The 11,696-nt window shown below is 47.5% G+C and overlaps 4 protein-coding genes across 4 annotated transcripts; 1 reads left to right on the forward strand and 3 right to left on the reverse strand.

Moving 5' to 3' along the window:
* On the reverse strand, nucleotides 1–2,484 carry N7498_007829 (uncharacterized protein; the record flags this gene model as incomplete). Its single annotated transcript, XM_058454891.1, has 1 exon — nucleotides 1–2,484. One exon carries the CDS (start codon nucleotides 2,482–2,484, stop codon nucleotides 1–3), a length of 2,484 nt encoding a protein of 827 aa, XP_058307140.1.
* A 950-nt stretch (nucleotides 2,485–3,434) lies between these two features.
* On the reverse strand, nucleotides 3,435–4,737 carry N7498_007830 (uncharacterized protein; the record flags this gene model as incomplete). Its single annotated transcript, XM_058454892.1, has 2 exons — nucleotides 3,435–4,357; nucleotides 4,419–4,737. The coding sequence occupies 2 exons, from the start codon at nucleotides 4,735–4,737 to the stop codon at nucleotides 3,435–3,437; spliced, it is 1,242 nt and encodes a 413-aa protein (XP_058307141.1).
* A 1,334-nt stretch (nucleotides 4,738–6,071) lies between these two features.
* N7498_007831 (uncharacterized protein) lies at nucleotides 6,072–7,502 on the forward strand (the record flags this gene model as incomplete). The annotated part of the gene is made up of 1 exon (XM_058454893.1): nucleotides 6,072–7,502. The coding sequence occupies one exon, from the start codon at nucleotides 6,072–6,074 to the stop codon at nucleotides 7,500–7,502; it is 1,431 nt and encodes a 476-aa protein (XP_058307142.1).
* A 2,572-nt stretch (nucleotides 7,503–10,074) lies between these two features.
* Nucleotides 10,075–11,519, reverse strand: N7498_007832 (SGNH/GDSL hydrolase family protein; the record flags this gene model as incomplete). Its single annotated transcript, XM_058454894.1, has 4 exons — nucleotides 10,075–10,687; nucleotides 10,760–10,870; nucleotides 10,921–11,396; nucleotides 11,436–11,519. The coding sequence occupies 4 exons, from the start codon at nucleotides 11,517–11,519 to the stop codon at nucleotides 10,075–10,077; spliced, it is 1,284 nt and encodes a 427-aa protein (XP_058307143.1).
* Nucleotides 11,520–11,696: the final 177 nt, after the last annotated feature.

Raw genomic sequence — 11,696 nt, forward strand, 5'->3', positions numbered from 1 at the left:
TTAATCAATGGCACCCTTCGGCAAGACAGAAACATAGTCCAATGGAGCAAGTTCACTGCCATCAGGTTGACCAATAATCTTAAGCAAGTCACCATTTTCCACCTTGATTCCGCGGAAAGTAATTCTTGTTGCAGAGTGACCATCCAAAAACTCCGAGAAATCATGCCCCAGCTTATCTTCCAGATCACCCGTCCAGGCTCCAATCAATTTCTCTCCGAGAAAAATTTCATACTTGGACCGTCCACCAAGATGGTCGTAGTAGTTGACTGCAATATCATAGGTGCCAGATAGGCATGAAAGTTCCTTCTGGGCAATACCAGGTGCATCGTTCGTCTTGGTGATAATGGCCTTCCCCTGAGACGCCGCCTCGACGGGTGTCACTGAGACAACCTTGTAGCCGGACAACTGCATGTCCTGGGCTTGTATGCGCCACTGGTGATTTCCGACGCGATTCTTCTCATCTGGAATCCCACATTTTGCGAAATAGAAGTAGTTAACAGAGTCTCGCCAGACAAGTGCATGACCGGCCTGATATTCCAACTTGAATGCGACATGGTCAAAGCGGTGGTCGTCGATGAGGCCCTTTAATTTCGCCCATTCCACTAGGAAAGATTGTGCATTCGTGGCACCCTCGTAGTGTGCGTCGTAGAAATGTTGGATAACTGTCTTGCCGGACTTCAGGCGATGGGTGTAAGGCACATGGTGGAACCAGAGGAGAAGATTATCAGGAGTTGTTTCGATATTCTCGTACATAGCGGCAATTTCAGGGGGGTATTGGCCTGAATTCCCAGATCCGGTAGCAACGGTTCGATCCATACCGATTGAATGCGCGTTGGCGCGGGTCCATTGACCCCACCCATTGCCATCCTGCGATCCGGGACTGGGACCGTAGTGAGTGTAGATGATGTCGCAGAGTGTCTGGATACCCAGATTTCCGCTATAATTCTCATACGTGGGCCAGGATTCCATGGATATCTTGGTAATTGTATCAACAATGATCTTGTGTAGGCCAAAGGTGAGACGTGCCCAGTCTTGGATCATAGACACTGGATCCGAGAGGGGGTCCCAGGCAATACGGCCGTATGCGTACATGTTGGACATAGAGAGATGGTTACCAATCCAGGTTGTATCACTTCCGATGTTGAGGACCGCGGTGTAGCCGCTGCGGCTCCAACCAAGGCGTTCGCCAGAGACAATGTCCCGGATGTGGGAGTCTTTGCCGTCGATCCTCATGTCATAGTCAAGTATCTCTCTCCAGAGCGGCGCCATGTAAACAAAATGTGACTGTTGACCGAGATACTCCTGCGCGACCTGGAACTCAATAGCAGCTTTGGTTTTCCTGAGGTTGGCCAATAAGGGAGAGGGCGGCTCGCGGACTTGGAAATCAATGGGGCCCCATTTGATCTGGACGATGACATTGTCTTCGAAGAAGCCGTCTAGATCTTTGAAGAAGTCGACAGCTGCATTGGCCCGATCGTGTTTCCACACAGACTCGTCGAGGTGGTGGTTGTACACGAAGGCACGGTACATGACAACACCATCACCGTGAGGTTTCAAAGCTCGGGCAAACATGTTGGCCCCATCGGCCAGGGTGCGTTTATACGTTAGGGGCCCTGGCTGACCCTCAGAGTTGGCCTTGATTGTGTATCCGACGAGATCGTGGACGTTCTCGTACACCTTGGCTGTGATCTTCTTCCACCAGTCGTTGACAGCGGGGTCCAAGGGGTCAGAGGTAGGAAGACCACCAAACTCCTTGGGAGAGTCGAAGTATAGTGATATACCAATACGTACGCCCCAAGGCCGCATAGCATCTGCAATGCGACGGAGACCATTGAGATTTGTCTCGCTGAAAAGCTTGGGGTTGGCATTGACGTTGTTGATGACGACAGCATTGATCCGGATCGATGAGAGGAGACGAGCGAACTGAGAAATTCTGGTCATGTCCTTAACAACCTCACCATCTTTGAAGAAGATAGACGGACCCGCATATCCGCGCTCAATACTTCCATCTAGGTTGTCCCATTGATTCACCCATCGAATAGAAGCACTCGGATTGTTTGCAGATGCGACAGGTGTGAAGTTTCCTTGTGCCAGACGCATCAGATACTCAAAAGCACCATAAATAGCACCGCGCTCATTCTGACCGATGATGTGGACGCAGTCGTTGGCTGCATCTGTTTGGAGCCAAAAACCATCCTCTTTAAGTGCGGGGATATCTTGGGTGTCGCCACCGGCTGATGAGAATGCGCCAAGAGTGCCGACGACGATGGAGGTAGGTGAACCGGTCAATACAAAATCAATGTCAACATGTTGACCCAAGATGCGTTTCAGACCATCTTGTAGCTCTTTTCCGGCCGTGTAAACAGGGCTCGTCTCATCCTTGTTCAGGACAATGATGCTTGAATAACGCCGTTGAGTGTTGCTAAATACTGCGGGAAGTGCAGAGTACCGCAGCCATCCCTCAAGACCATTGTCTATCACCATCTTGAGAATGAATTGATTCAGAATGTCAGTTGGGAGTCATATATTTCACGTTCTACCCCTAGGCGAGCCTTAGGCGGGGTAGACATGCACTCTTTTATTAGATCCTGGTTAATGATCGATTTACCCGTCTCAGGCTAAAGCTAACGTATTTGGTAAGCGAGCCGCCCATGTAAGCCAGCGGCCCACCCCAAAACACCATAGTAAAGCTGATATTTTACAACGCAATAACTCAACAATCATGCCATCTATTGGGCTGATATGAGATATATAGGTTATCCTCAGTTAATGAAGTAAAGTATATTAATTTCGGAATGATCTAATATCACCTCGACTAGCTTACCAGAATATGGCTGTAATATACCATTAATAGCTATATCTCGACTTTGTTTTCCGAATTTTCTTAAGTCTTTGTAAACCAGCCTATTAAATATCTCTAAGCTAAGATTCATAGTATGGACTACTAATAAGCTATGGTTGTTGAGTTATTACTTTGTAAAATATCAACTTTACTATGGTGGGCGGCTGGCTTACCTGGGCGGCTCGTTTACCGGTTACGTTATACCACGCATTTGGTTAACTCCTCCCATTGGACGCATAGTGAGCTTTTCAAGCTGTATTATCCTTCGCTACTTGGGGGTCTGCACAGGTTCGTGCATGGGTCACCCGGACAATTTACATCTACCTGTTCATGCTTTTGCTCTACTCTGTAGACCCGCCGAAACAACAGGCTTTGGCATACGTTAATCTAAACTTATAGTATCTTCTACTGATAAAGTGGGTTTTCTTTTCAATTAAAGTAAGGCATTTTCAGAAATATCCATCCAACTTGCGCGTCGCCTAACATAGATCCGTGAACTTAACCATACAGTAACTTCATCGTATTAAAAAGCTCAAATGTAAGAGATGATAGCTATAGGAGCACGGAATACATCCCCTTCCTCCTAATTCTCTTAATCCTTCTTTGTAATATGCTCTGCAGCATCATCGTCAATTTGCGCATTCATGAACTCCCAAGCCTTCAAGTTCTTGGAGAATAGGATGTCCAGTTCCTCATAGGTCCGTCCTTGAGACTCGGGAAGGCGGAAGTAGGCCCAAATAGTAAGGATGACAGTGAAACCAGCGGCCAAAAACGTTGTCTTGCCTTTCCATTTACCTTCAGTTGGATTGAGGGTATAAGGGACGACAGAGGAGCTGAACACGTTGGCAACGTTGTAAGCGTTACGCGCGAGAGAGATACTCTTCGAGCGCAGCCGGGTAGAGGAAATCTCTCCGACAATGATGAATGCGAGCGGGCCGAGGGTGAGCTCGTAGAAGACATACCAAAGGAGGTACATCGCAGATTCTCCGTAACCTAGGACTGAAGTCTGGTGAACGCAGGCCATAATACCCAAAATCAACGTGGATGTGCCCATGCCAATATATCCACAAAAGAGGACCGGCCGACTACCAAAGTTGCCCGTAATCAAGACTGACAGCAGCGTACAGAGGAAGTGCAGACCACTCTGGCCGACACTCATTTTGTACGCATCAGAAGTAGCCAATCCAGCCTGTTCATAGAAATAGGTAGCATAAGAGGTAATAGCAAAGCTGCTGAGTACCTGGGAAGTCCACACAATGCAGCCAATCTCTGTGCACCAGGCGTTGGTGCCCCGAACGCAATCGATGAATGGAGCACCCTCAGTCATTGCCATCTCCAGCTTGGTAGTCTCAATAATTAGGGAAATGGACATTTTAGCGTGATCCGGACCCTGAGAGGAGAGACGCTTGATGGACTTCTCAGCCTCGATGATGCGACCCTTGCAGACCAACCACCATGGGGACCCAGGCGCAACGATGAGGGCAGGAACAATGATCACGGGCCAAACCCACTGCACTGCAAGAGCGATACGCTATGCCCATTCGTCCGTCCGATGGTCGAGACTGTCCAAGAATACCGGTAGCGACGAATTGACCAATGCCCCAGCAGAGCACGACGTATGTTTCAAGATAGGAACGGAGCACAACAGGTGCCACTTCAGAGGCGTATGCAGGAGCCAAGGTAGTAAATACGCCCCATGCGAGACCACAGAGAAGTCCTCCAACGAAGAGAACTTGAATATTCTTCGCGAAAAAGGGATGAAAAGAACCCCGGTCAGGAAGCCCAATGTACCTAAACAGGTCTTTTTGTGGCCCCATCTCTCGGTCAAGAAGGCGTTGATATAAATTCCGAAGATGTTGCCCAATGGACTGGCAAGACCGAGCGCGGTCTGCCATTTGGCGTCAAGTTGGTAAGAGACCTTTTTGCTGGTCTCGTGGCCGAACTGTTGCTAGAAAGCAGGGAAACCAAACAGAGAGCCGATAAAAGCAGTATCGTAACCGTCGAGGATGACAACTAAGGAAACCACCATCGTCCACATACACGCTTTGGGGTATAGCTTGACAGCATCCCAGAAGCCTAATCTGTGTTCCTCAGCGGTTGCGTTGCGACCATCTTCGGCCAATCCAACCCAGCACGGAAGTTCATGATCTGGCGCAACGACTTAATCGTGGGTAACATGCTGGCCCTTATCCTCTTTGGTTGCTTGTGCGGTAGACATTATAATTTGTCGAGCTAAGATTGCGAAAATTAGGAGAAGGAATAGGTCAAGAACGCTCTGTAAAAAGGTAGTGGATAGGGCAGCCCTTATTATTAACTACGCCCGTGGTATTCTACGGTTACAGCAAAACAATACTGGGTGGCTTTTGAATGGGCTGATTAGAATAGCCAATTTTACCGGACCTCATAACTCCCATCTACGTAACTTAGTCTAGCCTTGTGACTACCTAGCGAGAGCTTGAACCCAACAGGCGCCATTAGCATAGCCTTGCAAGCGAGAGGGTGGGGGTACAAATGATGGTGATTGGTGGTTTTCAGATTCGCTGACCCGTGGGGGTTACGCCACACGTGTCGTTGCCTGGAGAGGTCTGAAGACTTCCTCGGGTCTTGGAGATAGATCATCATGGAAAAATTTGTCAATATATTACTCCTCACGTAGCTAATAGAAGGATCGCCTATGACCTGCCTAATAAATGACGGTTTCGCCGGAAGAATCTCGGAGCACGAATAGTTATAGGGTATATTACTCCACCAACTGAAAGAAATATAGGCCAAGCTAAGAACGGAGTAGGTTCTTTGCTGCCCCCACTTCCCCGCTGTTTCCAGATTAACCAAACTATGGTAAAGTTGGTTTCACGCAAGGAATAGTAAACAAAATTGGAGGCATATTCCATTCTTCTGTAATAATCTGGCAGTTGGCTTTAGGCTAAAACATACCGACCAGGATGCCCTCGTACAGGATTCAGGCTAGCCTATGCAGGAGTGAAAGACGGCTTGCACTAGGAAAACCTGAGACCCAAATCCGGGGTTCGCTTTTATCCGGAGATGAGGGTCAGTGTGCAGATTATGCTAAATTCTTTGATACTTGGTGCTGTCCGCACTGATACAAATTTATTTTCACGAGATCCTGGTGCACTAGCTATGTTTTAAACCGGATCAATATCCTGGACAAAGAAGGGTTTGCATTGTGTTGTGTTATTCAAGTTCAATTGTTTTGCTTCTGTGTGTCAAAATGAAGTTCTCTGTCATTGAAAAACTCTTGTTTCTCAATGCACTGGTCGCGAGAGTCGGGGCAACACCCACAGTGTCATCTCGCATCTCCGTCTCCGTCAACCCCAAAGTTCAATTCCAGGAAATAGACGGGTTCGGAGCCTCTCAAGCATTTCAACGTGCTGAAGATATCTTTGGCAAATATGGCTTGCCAGTCGTGAATCAGACCCTCGTTCTTAACCTCCTCTATGACGAAAACTTCGGCGCGGGCTTCACTATTCTACGCAACGGAATCGGGTCTAGCAACACATCTGACAGCAACTTTATGAACTCTATTGAGCCTATAAACCCAGGGGGTCCCAATGCAAAGCCTGAGTATGTTTGGGATCACTACGACAGCGGTCAATTCCCGCTAGCCCAACAAGCCTATTCGCGTGGTCTCCAGACTCTGTACGCCGATGCCTGGTCTGCTCCGGGCTATATGAAGACCGACGATGACAATGATAATGGTGGATACCTCTGTGGTGTGACCAATGAATCATGTACCACTGGAAACTGGATGCAGGCTTATGCCAACTATCTCGTCCAGTATGCGCGCTTTTATAAAGAGTCCGGGGTGGAAATCACTCACCTGGGCTTCTTGAATGAGCCGCAGTTTGCTGCCACCTATGCCAGTATGCTCTCAAATGGCACACAGGCTGCTGATTTTATTCGCGTGCTTGCCAAGACTGTCAGGAAGTCTGGTCTTAACCTCAAGATAAACTGCTGCGATAGCATCGGCTGGGATGACCAAGAAGCTATGATGGCTGGTCTAAAAGCGGGCCCTGATCCAGCTATCAACTACCTCGACGTAGTGACAGGTCACGGATACGACTCCCCTCCCATCTATCCTCTCAGCACCAATAAGAAGACTTGGTTGACAGAGTGGGCTGATCTCACTGGCGACTTTACTCCCTACACTTTCTACAAGAATGGAGGCCCTGGAGAGGGACTGACATGGGCCAATCATATTCAGGTTGCCCTGAGAGATGCCGGTACTAGTGGATTTCTCTACTGGATTGGTGCCGAGAACTCGACTACGAACAGTGCCCTGATCAACCTCATCAATAATGAGGTAATTCCTTCCAAGAGATTTTGGGCATTCACACAGTTCAGCAAGTTTGTGCGTCCTGGTGCTCGTCGCATTGAGGCTGTTAGTTCACATGCCAATCTCACCGTCAGCTCTTTCAAAAACCATAACGGACGCATCGCTACTCAGTTGCTGAACCAAGGCGATTTGGACGTTGAGGTTAACGTACAAGTCACTGGCCTCAAATCGGGTTTGTCCGTTGAACCTTATATCACGAACAACGATTATGACTTGGAGCTCCTAGCCCCCATCGTGTCGGCAAGTGGTGGCTCGTTCCAGGTTAAGGTTCCTCCCCGGTCTATGGTTACTTATTTGTTTTCATGATTGATTGATGTGCAACACTTTTGACACATACTCCCATTCGTCAGCTGGCTGTGTATAGCTCTTGATCTGGTCTAGTAAATACATACCCTAATACTTCTAGGGAATTGATACAGCGAACCCCCCACCCCCGCCTGCCTGATTTCTTAGACAGGTAATTTCTGCCGAATAAATCATGCCTAATTTTTAAGGTGAAGTTTTCTTAGCTGTAGAGATTTTTAATGTTGGTTTACATAGTAAAACAGTTGGTTTTTATCCCATTAAATCGCTCGCTTTTGGCTTTTTACATGCATCGCTCTTAACGTAATCGGTAAGCGAGTGGGCCATGTAAGCGAGTGGGCCATGTAAGCGAGTGGGCCATGTAAGCGAGTGGGCCACCCAACCATCTACTTTTTTACTTTACACCTATTTTTTCAACCAAAACGCCTTTATATTCACTAAATTATCTCTGATTACATTGATTTGCCCTATGCCCAACCTAATTACATAAAGAACACGTAAACTGACGTCGTCGCGCTGGTGCTATCGCCTGCTGAATAGGCTGACTGGGTGCTGCTGGAGACGGTGCCGTAGGCTGTATAATAGCCTCACGGGCTTGTAAATGCTCCTGAGCTTCCTGAACTGACATACCAGCTTCGAAGGCTATACGCCTACTAATTCGTGCGCGTTTTCGCCTCTGCACCGCGTTGGCAGCCCGTAATTCCTTGATTTCTTGCTCAAGTAATATACCGTTCTGCATAGCGAGCTAGCAGCCCTTGATAAGCTAGTTTAACGCGGTCTGTGAGGGCGATGGGGGGCTATATAAGCGTCGTTTTAGGAAGGCCTGGATTGACGCTCCTTATTTAAGTAATTTGGCGACGGTCGTAGGTGTTTTTGGGGTAAAAACGCTAGATCGGCTGTTTGGGCGGCTTCCTGAGGGTGTAGGCGTCCGAAGCTAGATATTGAGCTTTGAAAGCACTCGTTCTAGGTCAAATAGCACTAAACCCCTTGCTGCGAAGCTATTTTTTATTGTAAGCGCTTGAAAAGCGCTATCGCGGGCAGTTGGGTAGGCTATAAGGAAATCAAGCTTATCAATATGGTTGATGCCAAGCCTCGTTTTTTGATTAACTAAGCCTCCGTAAGAGCGCTTTAAAACTGCAAAACAACCAATATCAAGCGGTTGTAAAAGATGCGAGCTATACGCTAGTATACAAATAGGAATTATCTCGTTTTCTAAGCAAATTTAGTCGAATTGGGCGGTTAAATAGCTACCGTGCCCATCAAGGACTAATAAACGATATCGGCCTTGCGTGCGGCTATTCGTCGACGGTATAAATAGTTTTTGAAGCCATCGAAGGCCTATCTCGTCTGTCGTCTACCCGTTTTGACTAACTTCGAAGCGCTAATTCCCTAGGAGGTCATCGAACCAAGCCTGATTGTATAGTTTGCCTTTGAAGATAATCGTCGGCGGAAGCGCCCACCCAGAAGCGCTAATTAATTCAATTGTAGTTACCCACTCCCGATTTCCTGGCTGTAAAACCGCTCTCCGACCGTAGTATTCCGATCGGGTAATGACCTTTACGGTCGCCGTAAGGCCCATCGCGAAGCCCGTCTCGCCAAAATTATAGATATCCTCCGGTAGGATACCGTATTGCTGAACCGTAGCTTGTACGCGATTAAACCACTCTTGAATAACCTTTGGGTCCTCTTATTTTGCTCGTTGGTAATCGTATCGACGTGAAAAGCGGGATTTTAGCTCTGAATGACGTTGGGTATAATTATAGACCTATTTTTCGCCGACCGTTTGGATTGGGGTTAAACCGCGCTTTGCAAGCAAAAGATTCGCCATTTCTCGCACCATAGAGGGCCTAGGGGCTGCTCCACGCGAGTCCATTGATAATATCCATCGCTTTAGCGATTCCTCTTCAGTTTGGGTCAATTTATGGCTATTAGCGCGTGTTTGAGGGCGAAATAGGCGGCCATTAACGCGGTCGCGGAGGGTAGTGCGAGGCACATTAAAACGGCGCGCAGTCTCGCGAATAGAGCTGATTTCTTTGTTTTTTATAGCCTGAACGGCTAATTCGAGGCGGCCCTCTTGCTCGATAAAATCTTGGCTTAATTGACCGCGTTTTGGAGGCATGGTGGTTGGTAGAAAATAGAAGGACGCGTGTGGACGCGAAAAAATGGTTGGGTGGGCGGCTCGCTTACATGGGCGGCTCGCTTACCGGTTACGTTATGCCTATATGATGATTATTCAGCATCCCTTGACCACCTTGACTGCTGCGTAGTACCCTCCGATCTTCGACCGCGCGTCCACGCCCTCTAGGACCCTGCTCTCCATGACCTCCCTGTCCTTAAAGAGATAACAAAAGGGAGATTGAGATGTAAAGAAATGGTCAAAATCGGTGAGAAACGCGGTGAGGATTTTATTAAGCTAATCCTATTAGGTTATTGAGGCCTAAGAAATTAGGCATGGAAGGTTGGTAGGAGAAATGGGGAGGGGTGGTTCGCTGTATCAATTCCTTACTTCTATAAAACCTATTGCTAGGACCGTCACATAACAGCGAAATCAAACACTTTGTTCAATTCGGTATATTTAAAAGAATAAAACCCTCTCAAAAACATCTAATGGGAAAAAATCCGCCATCTCCTTAAAGGCTTGCGTATTAGGATGCAAACGATCCCCCGAATCAAACTCTCTCTTCAACAGCCCGTTCTCATCGTTATCCTCAAGGACTTCATTGAAATCAATGACAGCGTCGAACACACCACTCTCATGAATCCATTTGTTGACCCGTTGTCTCGTCCGGGCCCGAATCGGATGCGAATACCTCGAAAGTCCCTCAGCTTCCGCATCAGCCACGACTTCCCCTTTCCTCCGTTCAAAGGGCGTGATAGTCGCAGCAAATATAGAAATTCCATGTGCATGTACTCTCGTCACGACCTGTTTATATCCGGCAATCATCCGATCACCAATGACTTTCTGGCTTTCTTCATTGGCTTCGGCGGTTCCAATATCATTCACGCCTTCGAATATTAAAACATATTTCACACCAGAGAGAGAAAGGACGTCACGATCGAGACGGCTGAGAAGGTTGGGACCTAGTCCGTCTGCTAGGATACGGTTGCCACCCGCTGCTTGGTTGAGTATAGAGATGAATGCAGTGACTGGATTGGACTGTAGACGGGAAAATAGAAGATCAGGCCAACTGAAATACAGATGAGTTAGTCTAAATATGCAGTGGAAGTATGACGATCTCAAATGAAAAGGTTCTATTTACCGGTCGTTCCCATTGGTTGTACTGCATCTCCCATCCGTGATGCTATCGCCAATAATAGCGAATGCGCCCCATTCGCGCGGAACCAAAACTTCAATCCCAGAGATGTAAAACCTAAGCCAATGAATAAGAATTCATCCTTCTAGAATACCATATCGACTGACCAATGCTCAATCTCCTGAACAGAAGGATCGATCAAATCAGTTTCAGAAGCGCAATTGCCCAGACTGCAAAATGATGACGTCCGGCTGCCTGGGTGCGAAGTAATTCCCGTTTGGCTGTCTTGCCCATCCTTTAAAAAGATACTAATGCAGAGCACTGTATTCGGCGATAAGGGGAACCCGAAACTAATAGGATCAGAGACCGCTTGCGCCCCGCACACAATATTCGTCGTTTCCAGCCCATCGTCAAAGGTAACGTTTCGCAGCGTATTAGCTTTGATTCTGCTACTTCCAGATATGTTATCATGTGCCAGGGCCATGGTAATTTGGGAAAGAGTCAGATAATCGGTGCCAAACGCGTTGGATAAGCGCAGACGAAAGAAATTTTCGGTGCCGAGCGTGATTTTAACGGTTTGTCGGATTGTTGTATTGGGAAAAATTGTCGTGTTTCGAGTCTTGGAGACTTTGATCAATATTACCTTTTTAGGTAACTCTCAGTGTCTTAGGTAAGCACTTACAAATTTTTTCGGGGGAAGATTGTCTGGTTCGGTGGGCATGGGCATCGCGGTCCAAGTATGGACCCAGTGTCTATTTTGATCCATGTTGCCTTCAGTGAACGTACGTGACGAAATCTTTAGAATTTTTACGGTCGAAGTGAGTTCCAAGAAATGACTTATAGCTATTTAGGCGGGTAATATGGTAAAATGTAACCCGGGTAATTAGCAAATTAGGGATATGGCGCCCGAAGCGGCCCAGTCCGCCTAGATTAGGCGATCTGC

Source organism: Penicillium cinerascens (genome assembly GCF_028974065.1).
Source record: "Penicillium cinerascens strain IBT 15544 chromosome Unknown contig_9_segment0_segment0, whole genome shotgun sequence".
In the NCBI taxonomy this organism is placed as follows: Eukaryota; Fungi; Ascomycota; class Eurotiomycetes; order Eurotiales; family Aspergillaceae; genus Penicillium; species Penicillium cinerascens.